Source organism: Fistularia commersonii, chromosome 1 (assembly GCF_037954325.1).
Source record: "Fistularia commersonii isolate RoL2024-O1a breed Wild chromosome 1, RoL_Fcom_v1.0, whole genome shotgun sequence".
Classification (NCBI taxonomy): domain Eukaryota; kingdom Metazoa; phylum Chordata; class Actinopteri; order Syngnathiformes; family Fistulariidae; genus Fistularia; species Fistularia commersonii.
In genome coordinates this window covers 14689608-14715757 of record NC_141284.1, presented here as the reverse complement: position 1 = coordinate 14715757, position 26150 = coordinate 14689608, and the positions used below count along the sequence as shown (strand labels likewise).

Here is a 26150-nt window from a genome sequence, read left to right as displayed (position 1 = left end):
GGGTTAGCTTTCCTTGTGGTTGTACTAAGTAGTTCACAGGCCTGAAGCTCTAAAGCCTAAAGTAGCTGCTTTTCATCTTAAAAGTTGACTAAATGTACTGATGTTAAAATCCTGTGGCATGCATCACCATTCTGTAAATCTTTTTGACAACACCCCACCTGGATCTGGTATTCAAGGGTTCCCTGGCATGACTGAGGAAATCGTCTCTGAATTACTAGAGAGCAGATTACATGAGACAAGTGCACAAACAAATAAAAGATTACAGGCAGTGAACATGTTTCAGTCTAATGCCCTTTCAACAAGCAGTGCTCAGCACAATGCTTCTCTCTCCCCAAGCTAAATTTGGATTTCTGCTATGATGTGAAGGCCTGCTGGCCAGCTATATCTTCCACCAAATGCACAACCTCTGTAATGACAGTGTTTCACAGGACTGGACTGTCTCCTCCGCTGGAATTAGTTTGGCTTTGGAGTTCAAGTGACTACGGGGTTTAAACATGGATTTTTTTTTAAAGGGGGGGAAGAAAGACTCGCTGTTGTTCTTGAAAAGCTGTGTTTATCCAGGATTAGAGACACCAGCATGTTAATAATTGTTTCTCACAGAACTGCAAAGAAGCACTTTCCTGTAATCCCCTAATCAGGCATTACACCTCTGAGCGAAGCCACAACGCAGGCGCATGGTGTGTGTGACGCAGCACGCCCACAGTGTGTAATTCACCCGCGTCTCCCCCAACACCACACCCACCACATACAAAAGCACCTGCTCCTGCTTCATTTCCTTTGAAATCGACTTTGCTGCATCCACTCCGTCCAATCATTCCTACCAATCGGTTGTAGTAATATTTTTCTCTCTCTGTGATGATTATGAATACATCATTTCTGTGAAAGAAATACAACTCACATGTATGGACATGACTAACTATTTTAGGTTAGAAGTATTGTTAGCGCGCACCTCACAGGACGACATTTATATGAATGCTCAGATCATGACCTTCAGTTCATTTTCTTTTTTTGAAACAAAAGTAACGGTGTGTATGGATCTTCTTCTTCTATTCCTTTTGGCTTTTCCCCTCAGGGGTCACCACAGCGAATCAACCTTTTCCATTGAACCCTATTCTCTGTATCCCCCTTTCTCACACCAACTGACTTCATATCCTCTCTCGCTATGTCCATAAATCTTCTCTTTGGTCTTTGTCTAGACTTCCTGCCTGGCAGCTCCAATTCCTGATCCTATCCTTACTGGTCAGTCCCTAAGAGAACCTCAATATCTTCATCTCTGAATTGTGTATATGGATATATACATAAATATATTATATATACATACGTTTAATCATTTTAAGGCAAATATGAAATATTCTGATAAAAATTATTGATGCTTCCTAAAAGTTTCCATTGTTGAATTGTCAATCGACCTAAAGTCAAGAGCGGAGTAACCAGTCATTCGTGATAAATTTGAGTCACAGAGTCTAAAGTCATCAGAGGTGCAGGCTTGTACACCTCTAACACCCTTGTAATTCCTCTGAGGTTGCAGAGTTCGCCGGTCATTGGTCAGTGTGTCAGACGTGCTCTCTGGTCCCGAGGCACCAGGTCAGACACAAGGCCAATGAACCCACTGAGATGATGACAGGTCCGAGCCTGCTGACGGGCGGCAACACACAGTCCTGGGAATGTCGGGCCACGGGTACACGATAACTCATCAACACATCGTGTTTCGGGGCTTTTAATAGCAGCAACTATTGTTGTCCTTAGGTTTTAACCAAATTTGCACCTGCTTTAAAAATTCAAGGTTATAATCATGATTTTGTTGCCTGGGTTCTTGTATTGGTCACATTGTTTATTACAGTTGTGTATCCTCACACATATGCTTGTTTTTCCAATTACCCCCTTCTGAAATTCACCTCCATTCCTTATAGCATTCCAATGTTTTCATTTTCACATTAAGCTTTTTTTTATGGCCATTGCTGGTGTTTGATGTTTGCTTGTTGCCCTCCCCCCCGGTCTGGGCCCCCTCTCACCATGCTAGGCCTGGACGAAGAGTGCGACGAAGGGATCGGCAGGGATTAACCTAAGGAATTTAATTAGTCCCTGCTCCTTACATTTCAATCTACTGGGCTGGTGTTGCTGGAGCTGGACTTTCGACAACCAGCGGAGTGGAGAGGTGTGGGGTGTATTGTGCAGAGGCAAGACACGCGTTTGACAAACAGATTAGTCTAGCACCCTGTTGGAGTGAGGCAATGAAGAGGGATGGGTGGACCTTCGGAGGTCTCAAATACATAAGGGATTATGTTAGCCTAAGCACGCCTTGGAAATGTTCTTCACACTCGCTGCCACTTCAGTTGATTCCATCATACAACATATTGTACAGCAGATCTGCCTGTACATTGCACCTTCACAAGGATTATAATGTTTGGATCCGGAAACTGTTCAATTTTTTTCCGTTATCACTCATCCTTTAGTTTAAAGTTGTGTTGAGCTGTTTCACGTATAACAGAGTCTTATCCAATATATGAATAAAAGGCATAGTTAGGAAATATTTTGTTGAAGACAAAATCTGAGAAATAACAGGCTGTTGTATCCAATCGCGTTACATGATGGTGGTGGTCTTGTAAGTTGTACAGCCATAAAAAGGAGCACATCCAGTTCACTGTCACAGTCACACTGGTCACAGCAATCGTTAATTGCTAAAACTGAATAATTAATATTCGCTAAATTTACTTAGTTTTCATTTAGATTATTCTTCATGCGCGATTCATGTCTTTGTAATATAAATGCAGAGACATTTATTCATTATTTTTAATAATCAGTGTGGGAATTCAAAAAAATGGATGAATAAATGGGATGGGGGTTAGGGTTAGGGAAATAAGGGTCTACTAGAAAAAAAAGTTAAATGTTGCACTAAATTATCCAAAAGCAAGTAGTTGGAGAGCACAACCACCAACCACCGAAAGAAATCTCTGACCTTTGGTGAATTAGCTAATTTTAACAAATTTTAATCAGAATCATATCCCTCACCCAAAGGACGGTGGCTCTGATTATCAAGACTGTATTTTGTTCATAATTGAGACCAAGTGTTTTTGAGTATCCGGTATTTCTTTGGCCCCTTGCTCGTTGGCCCGGTGGTACAAGCGGGGGTTGCTGTGCGCTTGGGGTAATCACCACTCAATCCAAAGCCACACTGTTGCATTGTAATCCTGATGCTAAACTGCCCATTAACCCATCTGGGACCCACAACAGACCCCCCCCCCCCACACACACACACACACAAACACACTCAGAGCCACAGTGGCTGTGTGTTAGAAGTGTTGTCAGTCCTGTTGGTGCCTTCAAGCGGGGGGGGCGGGGCAGGGGGATGTAGTCCAGCAAATTAAAAAAGCTGCTGTAGGAATGTGGCCAAGTCCCAGAGGAGCACCTAGCACCCGTTCACTGACCTAGTGGTCACTGGTGAATCCCATGTTTGTATTCCACACACACACCCGGCTCCGGGGAACGGTCCCACAAGCCTCCTGTGGGACTACTGATAATTTAAGGCAAACATAATGTCCCTGCTTGTTTGACACCCGTTTAAAGCTCTTCAATCACATGTGTTTGCGACAGTCCAGCCCCGCAGCAGTGTCCCTGTCACACCCCATCAGAGACCTAATCAATGCTGTTTGATTGTCTTCCTCATGACAAACCAATGGACCCTCCTGGAATACATCTGTAGAAATTTGATGTGGTTCAGGTTTTTTTTTCCCATATTTGACACATTTTTATTTTCAATACAAAGCCTAGTTAGGGCATGTGGAGTTGTCCGTTCCCCCTTAACCTCCCCCCACATACACACACAAACATTCCCCCTCCCTGTGCAAAGCATGCCAATGACAGTGTGTCTCTAATTAAGAACTCTTAAAGCGCTATGGACCATAATCATTAACGAACTGTGGCATCCTTACTGTTAGCAGGGGTGTGGGTGGGAGGGATACTGATTTAACTGATCTGGGGAAAAAAGTACTCATATGAAAAATGTTTATTTAGGTTTCTTCTTTTTGGAGAGAAAACCTATTGAATCTATAATTCATTGAATCTATGTTACTCATTACGAATTGTAAAAGTGATTTTTGGTCCTATATCTGATAAAGGGAAAGGATGAGTGAGATGGGAACAAAAGTCACGTGTCGGCTACCAGAAAATTCCCACAATTTTATTTATTTGGCTCCAAGACAAAGCATTTGGCCAGACTTTATATATTGCATAACTTGTTTTTCTCAAGGGTTTACTGACAATTATCTTGCTTTCTGCTGATGTAGTCTTTTTGCCATCACTGCTTACTAAGTTGTTGCAGATTGTTAAAGTAAATCGTCACTCACTTTCATGTCGATTCCTTTAGTTTTCAGGTCATGACAATAAAAATATAATATAAAAATGATATATAAATAATAACATAAAATAAATTCATGATGATAAAATAGAATAAATAAAATATAAATATACCTATAGTGTATATTGAGACAGTCAAGGGATTGGCACTGCGACAGTCAAGGGATTGTATTGGAAAAAATGCTTACTAAATTATCCAAAAACAACAAAATTAACAAAGATTTGTTTTTGGTTGGAGCATCAAAATTTATAGAATGACGGTTGGACAATATTTGAATCAATTTGTCCATCGCAAGTTATCCTTCTTTATAAACAGTTTGGGTGTTTTACAATGGCTTTTTGTTGTTTTTTGAATTATTAATCATTAGAACTGCTCCCTGATTGTTCTACACAGTAATTCCATACCCCCCAAAAAAACAACTGTCCACCACCCGGCCTCTTGTTTTTTATGTTTGTATTTTTATGGAAATGCAAATCAAAACAAATGCTAGTGTTTGTCTTGATGAAAGTAGGCCAAACAGCCGCTGACAAACAAGAGGGGGGAGTTGTAGGTCAGGGCGCCACAAGCCATGTGTAACTGTGCCTGTCGAGAGAGCATGACACGCTCTAGTCAGCCACAATAGGCACAATAACATACAAACACGCTGACAGTATGATGTAACATTGTCTAGACTAAACAAAAACGCACGCGTTATTTTTTGACCAGACACATCCCGAATATAACCTACTAAAGATTTGGAACAATTAAAAACATTAGTCAGCCAATAATATAACATCTGGTAACATTTTAAATCAAAGTCTTAAAGGTGGTTTTTAATGTATATTTTTCAAATTGGGAATTTAAAAAGGATATCTAAGCAATAAATATTTGCTTTTTTCCTCTTTTTTAGATTGGTATATCTCAAAAAAAAATCACAAGATCATCAAATAACCTCTCTATACCTAACAACATGATAGTTAATACAAGTTGATCAAATATTAAGAAGACTTTAGATGTTACTGGTGTCTACAGATGGGTTTGAAATGGAAATTACAATCAACAGCTCCCCCTCAGGTTTGACAATTTGATTTTTATTTAACACTTTCGAAGCTCAATACATGCAAAATTGTCAAGGATCTCAAGGGATCCTCTTGGCCTCTTCACAATCCTGTGTTATTTCATTTTCCGTAGCCTGACCCAGGGGTCAAGATCCTCTGGGTGTGGACAGACTCAACTTGACCTGACCTTGGTGGCCCAGCGGTCCCCGGAGCTGAGTCCTTACTGAGTCAGTGTGACTGACACTCTGGTGGAGTTCATTAATCACAGAGCTGCAGCTCGAAGCTAATTATTGCTTGTTTGAAAAAAAATCAATATCATTGATTTTCAAACCGATATGGACTACAAGATGAATATATGTATAACAAGTGGCAGAGGTTATATTTCTGTGTTTTTAAAGTACTTAAATGATATGAGGATGTTAATTGTTATTTCTTAATCAATAATTTCCGAAAAATCTGTATTTGATATACACTTGCTGTCGATTGGTGTATTCATTCCATTCCCTGGTACTTTGACACCGTCAAGTGTGTCTTTGTTCATCAAGAGCTCAAAACACTAATTGTCATGAAAGTAGCCTAAAAATCAGTTAACAGGCTTCATTGTTTAATAAGCCTTGAAAGTCCTTGAATATGAATTTCATTAGCAGCAGAAGTTGACCTGTTATTTTCATGCCCTCGATGTATTCATGTAGACCCCATTTAATTATAATGATGCAATTGTTTTAAGTGACCCCACCCGTCTCTCTCTCTCTGTCTCTCACACACACACACACACACACACACACACACACACACACACACACACACACACACAAACACACACACACAAACACATGCACACACAAGTCAATTTCTTTGTCTTGGTCCCTGTTGTCTGGCACAATACCTTAGGTTACACACACACACACACACACACACACACACACACACACACACACACACACACACCAGATGCCCCCTGACGCCAATTCAGATAAAGCGGGCACGTGATCGGCCACAGGCCCTGCCAGCCTCATGGTATTGTGTTCCTCCCAGGCAGGCAGCCGGCCTCCCTAAATACCCTTTTGTCTTGGGTGGGATAACAAAGCAGTGGCCAAGCCGCTGGTGTGGCACACGCACCGCCACTCATCCCCCTGGTCTGTGACCCAAACAGGTGGATGGAAGCGAAAGGCTGGTGGTAGTGGGTGGGCAATGAGAGGGGAGGAGGAAAGAGGCTGCATCTGTCCCCACACTCAACGACTCCCTGAGTCAGCCACAACTCCATATGCTCTTAGGAGAGAGGGTGGCCGGCATGCAGACTCAGACTAACAGGTGGAAGGGGGACGGCGTGGAGGGGGATTAAGAGAGGTGAAATTGATCAGAGGATAGTGGGATTTTCCGACTAAATTAGCTGAATGAGGAGAAACAGAGAGATTTGATTTTCGTTGGAAGATATCACTTAGCGGAGATTCTTAAACCGTAAGCCATATTAAACATTTAGCCTGCTTTATGAAATGGGCTTTTTGTCTCTTCCTTTCCGCCCTGAAGTCTCTTGAATCACAGTAACATCGTTCCTTCAGCAGCCGACAGTCTGTTTGTTTGTTCATTGTCTTTTCAGGCCTGCAACTCCGGTATGTTTGAAAACATGAACTTCTTCTCTCGGCCGTGTTTTAAGCCATGCTTTCCTTTCTATTATCAGTGCGTGTTGTCCGCAAATAGCAGAAAACACCAGTGAGCCTCCACCAGATGGTACAGAAATAGTTAATGCTCGATTCCAACTGTATTCATCTTCCTGTTTAAACTGTTAATTATTGGTTCATCAACTCTTTATAAGCCCCCTTGACTGCCACAAAGTGGGAACTAATAGTTTTACTTAACCGGAACATTTTGAAAAAGAAAGTCATGATATAATGCCTGACAGCCACAACAGGAGGGATGGCGCCACCCTGCCAATGACTTGAGGTGCGTATACTGCATGCTGTTCTCAATAATACAAACTAGATAATAATTCAAGCTTTTTAATAACAATTGTCGTCCTCGATGAATTGTTGAGAGGAATTTACAGTAAACCATCTATATTTTTACCTATCAGCTCTTACTCTGTCATCCCAACTGCAAGGGATCGGTTGGCCTTGACTCAGCCGTGCTGATTTTCCCACGCATATTTTCCGATCTTTTCTGCATTTTTTTTCCCTCGTCTCTTTTCTGAACGAAGCTTGTTTCTTTGTCATGAAAAAGAGCCACGTGCTGATTAAATCACTTTCCTTGTGAGACCCTACATTTTTTTTCCTTTCTATGACTTGCTCATGACACAAGTCAGCTTTACTCTGTGTCAATATAGGATCCAGAGAGTACTTTTTGCAATTAAACAGTCTAAGTATCAACAGTAAATGAAGTCTCAGTTGTCTCAGTTATTGGGCCAAACTTGCACTACAGAGCCTTTTCATGGCAGCCATCTTGACTGATCAGGACAGGAAACTGGCAGTCCGATAAAATAAAAGAATTCATGTATAATCAGTTGGCCTCCATTCAGAAATTTTCATTATCATTATTATTATTATTACTTGTGCTTTGCTCAAAGACTTTGAAATGGAGAAATTCTCATTTTGTAGAAATCAGCATCATTATGTAATTGTTACAGTGTGACTTCAGGGCATTTATTAAGACTGAATACCATAGCGAGCTGACGTGAACAGGTTTACCCTTTACTTCCTGATGTAGTTTTTTTTTATCACTGCACACAGCAGTTTGTAATTGCGAGCATTTGATTCGAACAAATCACGTAAATTCAAGATTTTTCTGAACACCTTGAATTAACGTGTTGCAACGTAAACAAAGTGTGTTTTGAAGAAGTTCAACTCACAGGATGCGGTTGTCGAGCTCTTCATTGCACACACACACGCAGAAGAGAAAGTCATCTATCTTCTTGCCTTGTGATAGGGACCCTGGCAAATAGGCAAATTTCCCAAAAAGTCGGTGTGCTCCAATCGCCGTGGCTGTGTTCCATTTATTGGAGCCAGCTTCAACGCTCAATGCTCATTTGCATTCTCAATCACTGGCATGCTTTCTGGGAATGTTCATGAAATGGAGCCATCACTGATGTTATTACTTACACGTTTGATTTTCCTGATTTGGCAAGTACCAGTGTCTGCCATGGAATGGCGCTGCAGAGGGATGGGAAAGGATGGGATGGGATAGGATGGGATTGGATGGGATGGGCTCGGATAGGATGGGATAGGATGGGATAGGATGGGATAGGATGGGATAGGATGGGATAGGATGAGATAGGATGGGATAGGATGGGATAGGATGGGAGGCCAACTCAAATGGAACGCTCTCATTCTATATAGGAATTTCCCTTATCCTGTCTTAAGCCAGAACCATCTTTGCTCTGTGGCAACAAAGATAACTTTTTATTACAGTTCAAAGATTAATGCTAAAATGCCTCTATTGATTGAGTGCACATATAGGATTTGTGGTCCTTAACTATAGGTACATTACTACTCTGTCTCCCACTACTAGTCATCCCCATCGCCATAAATCAGTGGAGCACATTTTTTCATTTTTGGCCTAAAAAAGTGCTAGAGTCTTCGGTCAATGTTTAAGTCTCTATGCCTCTTATGTGATAGAGATGCCTGTGTGCTTTCAAGTATCCAGGGCACATTGAGCGCAGTCGAGCGCCGGTGGGCCGGAAATTCAAAAGCAAGAGGTTCTGCCTGACGACACCCTGAGACAGTTCATCGTTGTGTAACCCTCAATGAAATATTGAAATAAGAAAAGAGGAGATTTTGTCATGGGGCTTATTCGCCTTTCTGCACTGTAGTCAGACTAACTTCTGTCCATCTGGCTCCAGGTCTAATCTGTTGGATGTATCTAATTACTTTGGGTTCCTCCTACAGGCCTTCCGTCTCACAGGAGAATAGTGTTTGCAGGAGATTAAGAGACAGTGTTTGTCAGAAAGGTGTGAATGCACATGTGTTAATGGTCCTAATGAGGGGTCTCGAGGGTGTGCACGGCGAGGAGGAGCGCAGCGACTCTGTCACAGGTACTGACTACTGCTCAGTGAAAACAGTGGAACCCTTTGTAGTGATGGCGCCAGGGACAAATCTGAACGAAAAGGGTCAATCGCGGCTGGATTGTGTTTCTGGTAATGGTTAATTATTCTTAGAGAAGCTTTGCCTTTTGTGGATTAATGTGTTTGTGAAATCCCGGGGCCAGGGATTAATGTGAAATTACGAAAAGACATTGTTGCAATACTTTTCTCCTCTTTTGAGATACACTCCAGCTGTTTTAGATATTCTACATTGGCGCCCTTCACCATGAAGTCATTAAATTTGTAAGCTTTCCGTGATCAAAAGGTGTGTTTGAGGCCATTTGCTCTGGAGTTTGATCATACCTTACATGTAATGTCAAATGTCACTTTGTCCTGCCATTTCCCTAAATTTCCCTTGAAAATGAGTATTAAACATGGAGTATAAATCAAAAGCTTGCCATGTTAATGTTGTTAAATACCCCCATTGGTGTTTCTTCAGAAATGTTTTTTCTCCGAAGCTTTTAATGCGCCAACATTTTAGCTTTCCATGAATACTTGATGGTTGAGTTGGGTTCTCCAGCTTAAATACCACGTTCTAATATGAAAAATGAAAGGCCTATTTACAAATGTAGTGTATTTAACCATTCAATTATGTACATGTATTTTACTTAAGTATTTCTACTCAACTACTAAACAGAGGAAAATAACACATTATCAAATTCATATTGTCATTTAATTGTTTTACTTACTTTTCCAATCTAGGCAATTTCCCAAGTCTTGGAGTTTCTATTATTTACATTTTATTTACCTTTTAGTGTGCTCTGCATTTGAGCGAATGGCACAAAATAAATTACCAGATGATGCACAACACATATATGTATTAAACTGTAATGCACTGTATACTATTAATCAACCCAAAGTATCTAAAATTGTCTGTTCGAGTTACTTTTTACTTTGATTATGTCAAAGTACATTTATTTGGGCAACATTTCCAATGCTGGGCTACACTTGTAACAGTTTATTTGGGTTACAGGCCCTTTGGTGAAGTTCTTTGTCTCCTGCTGCTTGTGGATTAAACTGCAACAATGAGTAGGCTTCGTAAAAATACCATTGCAGCAGAAGCAGTTGCTTTCCCTGCATTTTTTTCAGTAAAAACACATTAACTGAGAGTGTCGTGTGAATGATTCCAATAAGGCACGACCATTTCCTCCGACTGTGACTTCGCGGCGTGTGTGATGAACATCAGTGCAAAAAAAATTACCAGTGAGTGATATTTTCTCTGAAGCCAAGTGGAGTTCAGTTTGAAATTTGTTGCCCAAATGGTCTGTTTGTGAACTTTGATTTCTAATTACTTTGGAGCAATTTATCTATTTCATTCTTTGCATCAGCACTTTTTGCTGAATATTACCATTTAAAGTAATAAAAGCGACTACAAAATATTTCTATTTCTTTCTTACAGTTTTTTTTTTAAATGAAGTGCAATATGTGGCACAGCCATTTAATCCAAGTAGTCTAAAATATATGCAACATTCAACCATAATACTGATAGAGAGTGACATTTTAGTATATCATTTATAGAAATATAGTATTGGCATATTATGGAGGGACATGACATTTAGCATTTGCAAAAACAAAAACTTGATCTGTGCTAAATACAGTAAATGGACAGCTTGTTTTATTTATAACAAGCTTTAACTAACTAGGTTTTAACTCCACCAGCAATAAGTATAGTAATATGTTTTTAACATACGCTGAGATCTGTTAATCTTCTTATGGGGTAGGACTTGTTTTTTTCCCCTCTCAATGGCTTTACAAAATAGGCCTCTGTAATGGATGGTTATGCTCTCACTGACTGCCCCCTCTCCCAAACGCTATAACTTGAAATAGGCCATCAAGTGGCTAATGAACTGATAAGCCCTTTGTATCCCATGGCTCTTATGAACATTTACTAATTGTTTAGGCATATTTGATGGAGTTTTCAAACGGCTGCATGCAAAAAAAAAAGTAACATAAGTTTAAAATGAAATTGCGTCCCACATATAAGGTGTCCTGTCATGCAGTGTTTTTTTTTTTTGCCGAGGACTGAGTTGTGGGCAGAGGTTATAAATTACAATGTGAAATTAGGTTTGATACGTTTTCGGGTTGTCTTGCAGGTTGGGTGAAGCTTTCTGGTGCTACAGAATGTGTGGCCCTCTGATTTATCAGACCTCCAGCTAGTCAAGCTGCTAGTACCATTATCAGTGTTGGATCTGTAAATCCACGGATTTGTGTGAGCAGTCTGAGAAATTAAAATAACATGCTTTTACAGTGCTTACTTTAAATCTCTTTAGACTTCATTTTTTAAAACATCTAAATCTGTTATTATGTAGGGCATACAAAACCATTTAATGTAATCTTTGACAAGATTATCAAATTCATTGATGATGTCACAAACTTAAATAATTTCAGAAAATGTCGACTAAGCCATGCTAAGCACTTTCAAGGGGATAGTACCGGATTATCTTAAATATATTTATTTTTGTTTGTTTGTTTTTTATTAGTTGTTGACACATTTTCCACACTGGTTTATTGATTTTATTTAATTTTTTTTTCCTCCCTTTGTTTTAATCACAATATCTTGCAGAGAACACACATGCGCGCGGCATAAATTTCATGCCGGCTATCCGACATGAAAACTCGAACACCAATGTGGTGATCTTAATCGAAATCGCTGTGAACTTCATCTGAAAGCCCTCGTTTAAGTTTTCAAATACAACATAAACAAACAAACAAAAAAAACTCCCACATTCTGAGATTATTTAAGATGCAATCTTCCTCCCTCCCTGTCTTTCTACAAATCGATCCAGCGTTTGATGGATTCCGAGAGATGCTCCAAGTACTGGCGCAAGAACTAACTTCAGCTCCAGCCTGATTTTGCATCATCATGTAATTTTCCAACTGTCGATCACACTCAAGTAATCCGAAGGGTGGGACTATCAATCCGGGGCCCATGATTGACACAGGCCCTTCGGACCCTCGGCCTAACGGGTGGTGGGGTTCAAATCCCCCTGCCTTCAACACACACCGGCCCGGTCAATGCCCGGGCCGAGTGGGTTCTGAAGGGGCGTCTCACTGCCCGCCGTTACACACACACACACACACACACACACACACACACACACACACACACACACAGACACACACACACAGGGGGTGGAGGGTGGAGGCGGATTAACGTGGCGTCTGTTAGGCCCATATGCTCCGCGGCTCCGCGAAGGTCTTGATTAAAACTCTTTGTATGGACGAGGAGCGGCGGAGGCCCGGAGCCGTGTCCTTATCCGCCTCCTGCACTTTGTGGGCGCCAGGTCACGTTCCCCCAAACAGCGGAAGTTGCATCGATTCTGCAGCAGGAACCGGAAGTGCCATCAGTGGTCCGGAACGGAAGTACGGTGCGGGGCGCCCAACCGTCCGCCATGTTTCGAAGACCTTAGTGCCCATTGGGTGTGAATGTTTTATATTTTATGGACGTAATTTTTAGTAGGTCGCATCTATTTTCCAGGGACTTCCTATTAACACTGCTCACCAGTCTGACCTCGCGGTAAACTTTCATTTTCATTTAACTCCGTTGCTCCGGAAGGATGCTAACCCCCCGCCCCCCACCCCACAACTTCTCTTGAAAATTCAAACACATTTTACCCCCCCCCCCCCTCCCCCACACACACACACACACACTCACACACACACACACGAAGAAAGAAACATTGTCTCCACAAATTCGCTTGTTCTCATCTGGCTTTGTTGACGCGCTTGCGTCTGTCAGGTCGGCGACGCGCATTGAGTCATCAGTCAGGTCCCGGAGAAAAAGAAAAAAGGTAATAATACATTTAATAATCTCACGAATAATAGCTTTTCCGTTTCACTCTTGAATGCAAGTTATGGATACGGACTGTTGTACAATTAAGTACTTCAAAAGTATAATCCGTGCGCGCACACCTAATTCGAGAGTACGCGCAGGAGCAGGAATCAAAGTAGCTCTTCTCTTGAACGCTTCGATTATTTCAAGCCAGGCTTTTAATTAGAGTGCTCCTTTAGCGGAGACTCCAGTGAAAGAGAGATTATTGGCAGTGTCAAGGATGCTAATTGAATGTTGGACTTCTAACAATTAGCCATGTCGACTCATTACACATCCCGTAGTCGTCACTGACTCCGCCGGCTCCTGTAAAACGACTCCGGCGTCAGGGATGGAGAGCCAGAGCAACTTCTCTCCAAGGAGAAAACAAACCAACCAAAACACGCAACTTCCGGGATTCAGTTTCCAAAAGCGCACATCTGTCCAAATCTGAAAAAAGTGACGTCAAATCCCGATTGGGATTGAATGCTCGTTCAGTCTGTTCAGCGGGTGGAACCTCAAATACGAAACAGTGATGATTTGAGTTTTACCCGATCATCTAAATTCACATAAATGAATATGCAGTTTAAAAATGAATTTGCAGTAACTCGGTAAATGATAATGCTTCAAATGTCCTGTGAGGGAGTCAAGTCTGGATTTTTTTCTCAATGCAAATTGTCGGTTCACATTATAAACACCTGTGGAGACGACTAAACAGAAAGCTCATTAAAACACATTTCACATCATTTTCAATCTCTGCTCCCGTTTCATTATAAACCGATCTGCAATGAAAGCGAATTCCTCGATAGCTTATTTCCCCCCTCTCGGCTGTTAAAAACACTGGGCTTCACATGAGAACGCACATCTGGATCCCGCGGGTCGCGGCGGTGGGCTTTGAGCCGGACCCCGACCCCTCGGCCCGGAGAAACCCCCGCCGATAAAATATTGGGATTAACATTTCTCGAAGGCGGGATTAAAGACGCCCTCTCGAGATACACTCCTTGCAAACGGACAATCCGAAGTGAACTAAAATAATACACATTAATAAATTAGATCCCACTGCTGAACAGATCCCAGGTCTGCTGAACAGACCTGACCAAATGCCACATTTCAATTAAATGGTTTATCAAACGTCATATCGGAGTTTTAATGTAGCTATCAGAACAAGACATACGACCTCATCTGAATGAAATCTTACAGTGTTGCAGCGTTTTTAATACAAATAAATCAAATTATTTTAAATGTCAGTTTAAAGTCATGAATTTAAGCTCGATCTTAATTGTTCCTATTTCTATTATTACTGTATCATTTTCATATTATTATCTTATGACTGATTATTACTCGGCTTGGAAACACACTCCTCGGGTCTCTTTCCGGTTCGAACCCTAATTTTCAAATTATTCCAATAATCTGAAACCTGAAAAACAGACTAAGACCTTCAATTTTCTCGCTGTGTTTTATTGGAAAACTACAATGTGACCCGACGTAGTTTGTTTTAAAAAAATCCATCAATACCTCCAGTTACGCACACAGCTCTGACGCGCACACGCCCAGACCGTGGTACGCTCACAAGACGTTTATTCGTGTCTTTTCAGCGGTGAAGTCACATCATCCATGCAGACCGCGAGAGGGATCCACGACTGCCGTGCTCGGATCGGTGCAGACGCGTGGATACCCTGCCATTCCCCGTCACACACGTGGAAAGTCTCGCCTCTTGTCACGTTGCCGCACATCCGACCACATCGGTATCCGTTGTTGCCCCCCCCCCCCCACATTCACACCCTCGCTTGCGCGCGCGCACACACACACACACACACACACACACACACACACACACACACAAAGAAAAGACGTTAGAAATCTAATAAAATCACAGCAGAGACTCTGATGCGGGGGTGGGGGCGGCGCTGCGGGGGAGGGAAGGGGGCTCACAAATTGCATACAATACAACAGATCACAGTTTCGAAGGCTAGCACAGATAAAAAAAACACATATGTACCATTTATATAAGACACACACTGATTGTCTCTTAGAAACTACATATTGATTCTTTATAAACACTTTTTTTTTCTTAAATAAAGTAGTGCATCCATGTCCACACGCACCGTCCGCGTCCAAGCGTCGCTCCGCCCGATCAGGTTCGGGTGAAGTCTTGTACGAATCTTTGCAGGAGGTCTGTTCATCCCGACTTTATCTGCAGTTTTCTTTTTCGAACGACCGTTCAGTTCCGTGACCGTGGCGCGCTTTTTTTTCTTTTCTCTCCGAGGGTCCACACGGCGGCCTCCTCAACAGGTCGCTTTACGACCCTCGGTGTGTACGCGCAAGCGCACACACCAAGGGGCCGCAGACCTCGGAATGAACTGAATGGAGAAGGGGGTCGGGTGGGTTGGGGGGGGGGTCTCTTTGCCGATGCTGAAATAAATTAAACCTCTCCTCTAGGAGGACAAAGGGGTTGGGGGGAAGAAACCTGGAGGCCCCCGGGAGCCCTGCGTCGCAGCGCGGTGCGCATTTTAACCAGTCCGGTCAGTTTCGGGATTGGAGGGATGGCGTCTGTGTGGGATGTGATCGTCACTGTTTGTGCACGGGGTGTTTGTTTTTTCTTTTCATTTTCTTTGTTTTTCTAGTGTCATTCGCTCTGCTCACAGCACCTGAAATTTCCACGAGGAAGTTTGATCCTTATAATCCAAGCAATCGGCATTGAAGTTCAGCTTCCACGACGCGGCTTGGTCTTTGTAATCCAGGCAGTCCGCGGTGGAGTTGAAGCCGAGGCCGGACGTCCCGTAGCCCTGGGTGGAGAGGGACGCCGGGGACTGGTTCAGGTGGCTCGTCACCGCGTTCGTGCTCATCGGACTGAGGGTCGAACCGGGCCCCGACAGCTGGTGATGCATGGGGGTGAGGTATGAGCCGCAGTCCATGCCGCCGAAGTAGGACGTCGAGCCAGCGTAGCCCTGGCTGTAGCCGGACGCCTGGGTGTAGGTCATAGGGTACGACCTCTGCATGCAGGAGGATGAGGTAGACAGCGGGTCCGAGAGCGGAGAGATGGAGGCCGGGCTCCAGATGGACACCGGAGCCGTGCTGGTGGAGATGGCGGGGACCGTGGTGGTGCTGGTGGGGGGAGTGAACTGGCCGCTGGCCCCGCTTTCGGAGCTCACTTCTCGGGTCGGAGAACTTTTCTTTTTGGCGGGTCGCACCTTGTTCTGGCCCCCGTTTTGCTGCTGCTGCTGCTGCTGGCGACACTTGGCCCGCCGGTTCTTGAACCAGACCTGGAGCAGACAGTTTTTTTTTTTTTCATCGTAATTATTGCCGAACGTCCTCAATCACAATTCCTCTACGACAGAATTATCACTCTTCAAATTACACATATTTAGAAAAAAAAAGTTAAACTCCACTACAAATACCAAACGTCCAACATTGCCATAAACACATACGAAAACAAATATAATGTCCTAATCAAGGAGTTTGGTTAAAAGAATACAAATCTCGAACCGCCGACATAATTTCTTATTTTAAATTAATTAGACACAATATGATCCGACAGCAAACTCATTCGATGTAATTTTCAGCCAGCGCTGTTCCCTGTGGCCATTTTCAAATATATACACCAATTTATCGATGCAATTTGATACCACAAATCGATTCAATCAATAGTTTAAAAATACTGCTTCGATTGGATGTTAAATTTTATTTGATTAAAATAATGACTCCAATTTTAGAAAATTACATACTATTAAATCTGACCTCACACGAGTGTTTTTTTTTCAATTAAACCACATTTCTGGTTTCCTCACCTGCACACGGGACTCAGGAAGGTTTATTTTCAGCGCCACCTCTTCGCGCATGAATATATCCGGATATCTCGTTTTGGCGAACAACGCCTCCAAAACGTCCAGCTGGGCGCGCGTAAAAGTAGTCCTCTCTCTCCTCTGTTTCCGTGGAGTCGCTGCAAGTACAATGACGCATTAAGTACGTCTTCAAATAGCTTATTCTCTTGACGTACTGACCGTAAAATCAATTCCAATTGATGTAAAAATGCTATTCCATTTTACGTAATTTTTTCTACTTGAGATTTGACGCTCACTGAAATTCCTTAGCATTTTATCGTGCAAGTGAATATAAAGTCACCAAAAAATAAACAGCCATTCAATTAATTCTCTCATCACTAACATGGAACTTATTTTAAATTAATTCATTCATTAATTAAAGTCACTTATAGACAAAAATGCCTTGCCTGCGCAGGAAAATTGGCAATAATTTCCGTCTTGGTCTCACATAAACAGCCTTCTACATGTGTTTTGTGTGTGTGCAAAAAAAAAAGGAAATGGCGTGTGTGTGTGTGTGTGTGTGTGTGTGTGTGCGTGTGTATTTTTTTTCCCTCAAACGCCAGCGTGCAAGCCGTTTCTACGAACTCTGCAGGAAGTTGAAACCCACCTGGATAGCCTACCGACGGATGCAATAGGTCCATACCGGAGGTAGTTAAGCTCAAGCCGTTGACTGTGTAAGGTGGTTGCTTTAGATACGACATCATGCTAATGTTCGTTTGTGGGCCGAAGTTGGAGAAAATTTTGAAAAGTGGCGGAGCCTCAGAGGTGAACGTGGCGTCCTCCGCTCCTCTGTGCGCTCCTCCTTACGCCGGGAACCTGAAGGCGGAGGCCAAAGAAAGGAGAACTGCATTTAGCGACAGGTAAGCGCGCTCGCACACACACACACACACACACACACACACACACACACACACACACACACACACACACACGCACACACACAAATGCAACACTTTAAAAAAAACACATGTATTTTGTTATCCCCCCCTACTTGTTATTTAATGTTGTTGCATGGATCCAAACCTTACGCATTATATCGATCCCAAATCATAATTTTTCCAGGCTGAAATTATGGTAATATAACTTTACACCGGTTTACCTGAACACCCTCGTTTGCGGACGTTGCGTGAACGCGTCTGGCCGAAAACACGTGATGGTTGTTGTTGTTTTCTGAAAAGGAAAGCGGTCGACGTGCGTTCGCCGCGACGGCACCCTCCTCATCCCCACTGCGCGTCATGATTAGCCAAATTTTCCACCCCAAATATCCAACGGTTTCAACGCCCTCGTCCCAATCTGTCACACACATCCGCACACCAGTTGTACACACCCACTCAATAACAATTAGCCTGTCCAAAATTAATTATGACAAATATTTTTTTTTTCCCGTCCCTGTTGATGTATTGACAAGATAATCCGGGTGGCAGCTTGCTGGAAATGCACTTCCGTTTATTTTCGGTCCAAAAGTCTCCAGACTCCCGTATGTAATTCAGTAAATGAAACTCTTCTTTTTCAAAAAATATTCTAAAATTGAAATCGATCGGATGGAGTGTCAGTAACCACCACCTCTTAACAGACAGGGGGTTAGACATTCATATTTATTCAAAACAAAACTTACATAAATTCAATCTCTATCAGTTTAGACACTGGAATAGAATTTGTCAGGAGAAACTCCGAACACTCTAGTAACATATTAGAAGTGACATGTTGGTTTTCTCTTCTAAATAATTGATGCGAGGGGAATGATGAGAACCAGCGCAGGCCTCAAACACAGCAGGCCCAGCGGATTGAACATTCTTAATTGCCCCTTGTTATTTTATTTGAAAAAAATATTGCCCGTAAATTTCAGATTCCGGAAATATGGAGTCTCTTTTCTCCCGGTCTGTTGTGTTGGATTAACATGATGGGACGGAGAATCTGCCAAATACACTCCAGTGTAATGACACCATTTTGCAAAAAAAAAACAAACAAAAAACAACATAATGTCCAATAACAAAATGCAATTCCTCTTTTTTGTGTTCGATTAAATTAGCGCGAGTTTCGGCAAACGATCGAAAGATTATTAAAATCTGCAGATCGAAGCAGGTTCGTCTGGCGACGAGAAAATCCCTCGCCAGCTTCTCAAAATTAAAATAAACCGAGCAGTCTTGGATTTATAGGGAAAAAAAAGAAATTGGGGTGAATCTAAAAGTGCCATCGTTCACTCACCCTAGAGCTCCTGACTGCGTCATTTACTGCGAGAAGAGATTATTTTATTATAATTCTAAATTACTATTCTCTCCAACTGTGGACTTTTAAAGTTCTTGTTCTATTGCTGTTTGTTTGTTTTGTTTCGTTTTTGTACGACATTGATTTTATTGAAGTCGATTTTCTGATTTACTTCATTTTAACTGCGATCCCTCATATTAGGCGATGATAATACAAGAAATAATAATAATGATCAATGGAACCACTATGGTTATTAATGTGTAATAACTTCAACTTACCCTGGTACGGACAAGTGAGACTCTCTTTGTCTAATCGTTGTCCTGTGGCGGAGAAACCGGGCAAAACTCGGTAAAGATCAACGACGTCCGAGACGGTAAATAGACCAGAAAAAGCCGGTGCGGAGGTAGAGCCAAGGGGGTGTTCAGGAGCGGCGCGGTGCGGGGGAAAGTTCACCGCCGAGCGGCTGCATGAGGTCTGGAAGCGACGGGGTGGTGGTGATGGTGATGGAGGAGGCGGAGGCTGCGTCTACGCCTTTAGGATTTGTTGGTGTGTTTGAGAGAAGTGGTTTGATTTGGATTTTGTACAAAGTGCCAGCCAATAGGAGCCGCGGGACCGAGCTGAGGGTCTGTCATAGTCTCCGTCTCTCACACTGGTGGGGAGGATTTCCCCCCCACCACCCACCCCCCTTCCATCCCTCCATCCCTCCACCCTCCTCTTTTTTTTTCTGGGAAACAAATGTCTCCAGCTACTTTTTTTTGACGCGCAGTTTTTAGCCAATGGCGTCGAGAATCAGGGCCACCGGCAGCATCCCCGTCCCGCAGCGGGGAGAGAGAGAGAGAGAGAGAGAGAGAGACCGGGTGGGGAATCAACGCACGTCTGCCGGCGGATTATGAACAGAGGAGTTTTTTTTTTTTTTTTAAAAAAGCAAGGAAAAAGTCGGATTTTTGTTTTCTCTCTCTTTAATATTTAACTTTAGACATCGACCTCATCCGGCCGAGCTGGTACGTTTTTCTCTGACGCCTGAGTATAAGGAGTGGGACGCATTAGCAAGTATTTATTTCTAATCAATTCTGAAAATATCACTGGAAATAAACTTTTAAAGTGGAGTATCATGCAGTCCACCAGTTCAGTTAAAACTCCAAATCAATAAGTAGATTTGGAAAAAAAAATGACAGCTTTATCTGTGTTATTTCAATGAGAGCTTATCTAGAAATATTATCAGTGCGTTTTTCCTCAACAATAAATGGGATATTCGGTTAAAAGTGACGCATTTCATGAGAAAAATAAAAAACAAAGTAAGAAAACCTATACTTGAGCTAAACACTGAATCCGGATGCCGCACGCTGACATTCCAGTGTGTCGCAGCAAAAAAAAAAAAAAAAAAAAGGGGGGATCTGGAGACTTCTGTCCTTAAAACTGTCCTCCCATCCGCACAGCGTGCCAGTCCGCTCCAGCCGCCCGGGCGCAGGCGCATTCGTGGGCCCGCGGCGACGTTCACCACTCCGCACATCCACTCGCGAATTCCCACGGCCGTGGGGACCGAGCCACGCACCGGGGCTGCGGCGGCCGGAGAATAGAGGAGGGTCCGGGGGGCCCTGCAGGCGCGCCACGTGATGAAGGTAAATTACTTTTACATAATCTTTCTCTGCAGACAACCGGTTCGCAGACCGACTCGGAACGTGAAGCGGCAAAAATTAAAAGTAACAACAGTGTAATAACACATTAATTACACTGCTGCTTTATTTGCCACTCGCAGAGCGCTCCACGGGACACGAACCCGCCGCGTCTTACGTCACTGGGATGTTGAACCTGCGTGCCCATCTCAAAATAATATGCCGAGGGTTTTTGTCACGGTTTGGTAAATGTATCATCTTAAGAGGCTTTGTGGAACACCTACACACACACACACACACACACACACACACACACACACACACACACACACACACACACACACACACACACACACACACACACACAAAAGCACAGAGGAGCGTGCGCCCGCACGGACACACCCGCTTCACTTCAAACAGATTTGAATATTGATTTAGATTTATAAACACAGGCAGACGGCGGATTTTATGAATCTCGCTTATGTCTGCACGGAAGGCCGGAGTCAAAGTGCAGCGACGGCTCACCGCCCGCAGCCGCCAGAGCGGGAGATCGAGGACGATGGAGAGAGAGAAGAGAAAAGGAACTTGACAAACTCCTCTCTTGACAGGTTTCCGTCAACGGACGCGGACGTTTGGGACGATTATCCCGGATTGGTTCCTGCCGGAGGACCGGAGCCGCGACGCGCTCAGGTAACCTGCAGTTTCCCGTCCCCTTTTAACAGGGCAGCCAGGAAATCAATGAAAAAAAAAAAAGAATGAGAAGAAACATAAAGAAGTCGAGCTGCTTTTTGAATTTTAGTCGAGTCTGCTGGGGGTAACATCAGGTGGAGCAGGTGGCCTTCCAGGGATGTGATACATTTGCGTCTCCACTTTAACATTGAACGCACAACATCCTGTTGCAGCTCAATTCAAAATACCCCAACTCCTTTATTTTTTTATTTTTTTTATTCTAACCCCAACAGAATTTTTAAAACATTTTTTTTTAATTATTACTATAGTAGTTTTTTTTTTCTTTCACCCTTGCTTTTGCCAAACGATAAACGGCGTAACGCGAGATTTAACACTTGACGCCGTTCCATCCGCGGGATCTCGGTGTTTTGAAACGACTAAATAATGTATGAAAGCGCGGTGAGAGGAGCGGGGCCCCTCCGCGGGGACCCCCGCGTGTTAAAGAGACGTTTAAAAGGGGAAGCGGGAGTGGAAGCGCCATCGGCGGGCTGCGCTCCCACTGACTCCCGGCTAATTGACGGCGCCGGCGTTTTATCTCCGCCTCCGCTCAACTCCACCCGAGGGCGCGGGATCCTCAGGGCCCACGGCAACCTGTGATTTCCACCCTTTAATAACCGCCTCATGCATCCTTCTTTTTTTTTTTTTTTTTATACATATCAAAGAAAGCGCTCCTGCCTGGATGTGTGACCCCGCTTTGATAACCGTGACAGAAATAAGTCTTTTTTTTTTCAATTTATTATTGCTTTTTTTTTTTAACCCTCACCCTTTTAAATATGGTTAATTAACAAGCAGGCATCTCTCCTCTTTCCTGTTTCCTGTTTCCTAACTCCTCACGCCTCTCCGCATCATTCAGGCGAAGCAGAGAAATAACGACGTGAAATCACCGGATGAACAAATGCACGGTTAAAAAATAAATAAATAAAATTAGGGACCAAAAAAAAAAACAAACAAACAAAAAAAAACACACACACACAAAGTGCTGATTTAAATATTGGCTTCCAAATGTTGCTGGTGAATCGAAGCCATTTAACACATATACATCTTTTAAGTGTGCAGGCTGCTTTCTTCTCCTCTGCCTCCTTTCCTCCTTGTTTGATATTCGCATGGCTGAATATGAGGAATGTGTTGGTGGAATTTATTCTGAGATTAAAACAGGCAGGGGGAGAGGAAAAGAAAAAAAGAGTAATAAAATCCACAGTAAGCAATTTATATAGAAATATTTAAAAAGTGTAATGTTGAGACAAGCATTGCCTTCAGCGTGTGGGATTTAAATTCAGTCAGTCAGTTTTTAATGCCTGCACTGCAACACAATTATCGCAAATAAAACCAAAACACTTTTATTGACTTCACTGTCCTTATTTCATTTCTAGCTGTTTTTTCCCCCCAACACTTTTAAACATCAGATGGAAGATCAGAGCCAGCGTATGAATTTATTGTAAAAAAAACAACAAAAAAAAACATACATATTTAGTACTATGTAAGCGTAATAGGATTTTTTTAAGAGTAAGGACAGTGAAATGATTTTTAAATTGTTCCTCATTTTTCCATGGGTGAGGAGAGCTTCACCAGCCTTTGTTTAATTATTGTGGTTCTGTATGTTGCATGCGTTTTGAAGTGAGTGGGAGAGAGAGAGAGAGCGAGAGAGAGACAGACAGAGAGAGAGGGATGAAACACAATTATCAGGAGCTGTATTTTAATTAGCCTGCCAGGTTTGATGGGTATATGTTGTCATTGTCGACGATATTCGGAAAAAAAAGGTGAACTGTTGGAAAGACATTTAAACATGGGGTTTCCCCTCATGATCCTCTCCAATCAAAGACAACAAAACATTTATGTCGCGTAACATGTAAATGACCCCAGAGGTCATCAAAACACGCTTAGAGTCCTACCCGTGGATTAAAGGGGGGAGCGACCCCCATTCAGTGTCAGTTTGGAGAGAGTTTACTGACACAAAACCCCCAAGACCGACTCACAAGGAGGGATTCTGCAGGGATTTTATCTCTACAATTAATGTCACAAATTCAGTTATGGTGGAAAATCCAGCTTAAATGATTACATTATGCTGTCGAATGAGTCCGCACTCTAGTTTTTGGCTTGTGCCTCTATACTGAAAAGGTGTCGCGATCATGAAATCACAGAGTTTTATATCCCACACAGATTTCCTCAGAAGATGTAATGTGATGTCCCCATGGTGCTGAGGCTGTGCTTTAGTGTGTGTGTGTGTGTGTGTGTGTGTGTGTGTATGTGTGTGTATTTGCCAAGTTTGCTCTTTCCATTACTATGACGTGCCTTTTAATTAGTGCTATAATTGTTTATGTTGTGTTTGCATAGGAGTTCGCCAACAAACAAACGGATGCAATTAAACACACACTCGCCTTCAGATCATCAATGAGGAGACAAAGTCAAGATGGACAACCAGCAAGGACAAATAAAAGGCATGGGGTGGGGGAGAGACGATGTGCGCTCTGCTACTTCAAGGTTAAACAGAGTAAAAGAACTTCCCACTCTGGATCGTTCCCGGTTCTTCCGAAAAGACAGCGTTTGACAACTCATGTGCTCGGTGTCGACTTTGGTCATCTAAGGGCTTAAGATTTGGGAGTCAAGCTCATTTATGACTGTGTCTCTTCACTCTCAGATATGAACTGTTTCGGGAAAAAGAAATCAAATAAAAGTATTTCTTGTTTATTGCCGTCCGGCCAGTCTGCCCTCCTCTTCCTCTTCACCTCGCTAACAGTAGGCTTCTTCTTTGAGCGCTGAGGTGTCTGCACGGCGTGGTAAAACCTGCCCTGCAGACCGGACCTCTCAAGTCTTCAAAGGAGGAAGAACTCAATGTGGGGGATTTATTCAGGCTTATTTGGTAACCTAGGATTTGAATTGGATTTTGGGAGGCATTCATAACACATTTGAAAATGTTACATTGTGTGATTTTGTGTGTAATCCCCATAATAAATTTTAGAAATGGTCACAGTACTTGGCACTAGCACAACTGTGGCTACTCATGATTTATCAAATGGTTTTCTTGTCTTGCCTCTCAAGGTGAGGTGAGTGTTCCCTTCGAGGAGACACGGCAATCTCAGCCAGTTGGAGAGCTGGTGAAGAGTCAATTCTTCCGCTTTAACCTTTCTCTCAACACTGTTTTGTTTATTTGACCTGAATATGTGATAGGGTCAGCCACCACGCTTCCAGAGGGATTCTCCCCACCCCACCCCATCACCACTGGAGCATTACAACCTCCAGTGGATTATACCTCCCTGGGAGGACGGTTAGTGTATACATATACACGCACACACACAAACACATACTCTCTCTCTCTCATACACACACACACACACACAAACACACACACATACACACACACACACATACACAGCAAACAGCAGATCATTTTTTTCTTCGTAATTGGTTAATCAGTTCTTGCAGCAGAAATCTGTCCAACAATAAATGTTCTACACTAAAAACGATTCTCCGTTCCTAAAAAGACCGCCTGCAGATAAGTATTGTACATAATAAAATAAATAATAATTATAATAAAATATTCTAGCATTGCATATTCAAGATGGTCTACAACACTGCTCTTTGCCATTCCAGGATGCACTGACAGGGCAGGGAGAGTCTTCTATTTCAATAAAACCTCAATTCTCAATGCATGTTTTCCGCCATATTCAGTTCACACAAATCAGAAAATTGTCACCGAATAATATATGCATTAAAGTTGAATTGAAGTTGATCTCTAAGCAGTTGTCTTTCTTTGGCACTTTAATGTAAATGCAAACACATCTCTTACATATTGAGAAGTGAAATGCCATTCTTACTTTACCCAAGTAAAGTAAGAATGAAAATTTGGGAAAAAAGACTTTTGGCCAGGTGCCTTCATCAAATAAAGTAATATTTTAGTTTGCTGTTGGCTTTAAAATATCCCAAAATGTCATCTACTGGAGTTGCTTATTTATGGATATGGTGCTCCACCGCTTGTTTTTCCCCTCTGGTGCCTTCACTTTCCTTCTTAGTTCCATAAGACTACAAGGAATGGTATGTGTGTGCGTGTGTGTGTGTGTGCGTGTGTGTGTGTGTGTGTGTGTGTGTATGTGTGTGTGTGTGTGTGTGTGTGTGTGTGCGCACGTCTGTCCTGTCCAAACCCCACTTTGCTATGAATGACACTTTGGCGATGCCCCCAGCTCTCCACTTCGACTTCTCAAGTGTACCCCCTGTTAGTGCCAGCAATGCCAGTGCCTCTCATGTCTTTAATATCTCTCTTTGGGCCCTTGGGTTTTGCCAGTCAAGGCTCCCCTGTGACAGTTGGACATCGCCCTCGCATGTGGGAGACAGCAGTGGGTGTTTGTAGCGTTCCCAGCCCCAGGCCTGTTGGGAATCTGTGATGGCTCGCCTGTCAGCCTGCCCCTCCCCTGTAATTAGGAGAGTAAACACAGCGCCTGGCTCGGTCAGGGGGAGATGCAGGAGGGGACCCTCCGGCTCCTGTTCTCCTGATGCTTGAGCTGTCCAGGAGCCCCTCT

The 26150-nt window shown here is 42.9% G+C and overlaps 1 protein-coding gene and 1 long non-coding RNA gene across 2 annotated transcripts; one reads left to right on the top strand and one right to left on the bottom strand.

Moving 5' to 3' along the window:
* Nucleotides 1-13107: 13107 nt before the first annotated feature.
* Nucleotides 13108-20166, bottom strand: otx2b (orthodenticle homeobox 2b). The gene is made up of 4 exons (XM_086149818.1): nt 19576-20166; nt 17700-17908; nt 17060-17211; nt 13108-16534 (listed from the first exon to the last, which is right to left on the bottom strand). The coding sequence occupies exons 2-4, from the start codon at nt 17794-17796 to the stop codon at nt 15911-15913; spliced, it is 873 nt and encodes a 290-aa protein (XP_086005944.1). The 5' UTR covers nt 17797-17908; nt 19576-20166; the 3' UTR covers nt 13108-15910.
* On the top strand, nt 20120-25366 carry LOC147237496 (uncharacterized). The gene is made up of 4 exons (XR_015106396.1): nt 20120-20298; nt 20734-20916; nt 21519-21600; nt 23971-25366. It is a non-coding gene; the product is annotated as an uncharacterized LOC147237496 (long non-coding RNA).
* Nucleotides 25367-26150: the final 784 nt, after the last annotated feature.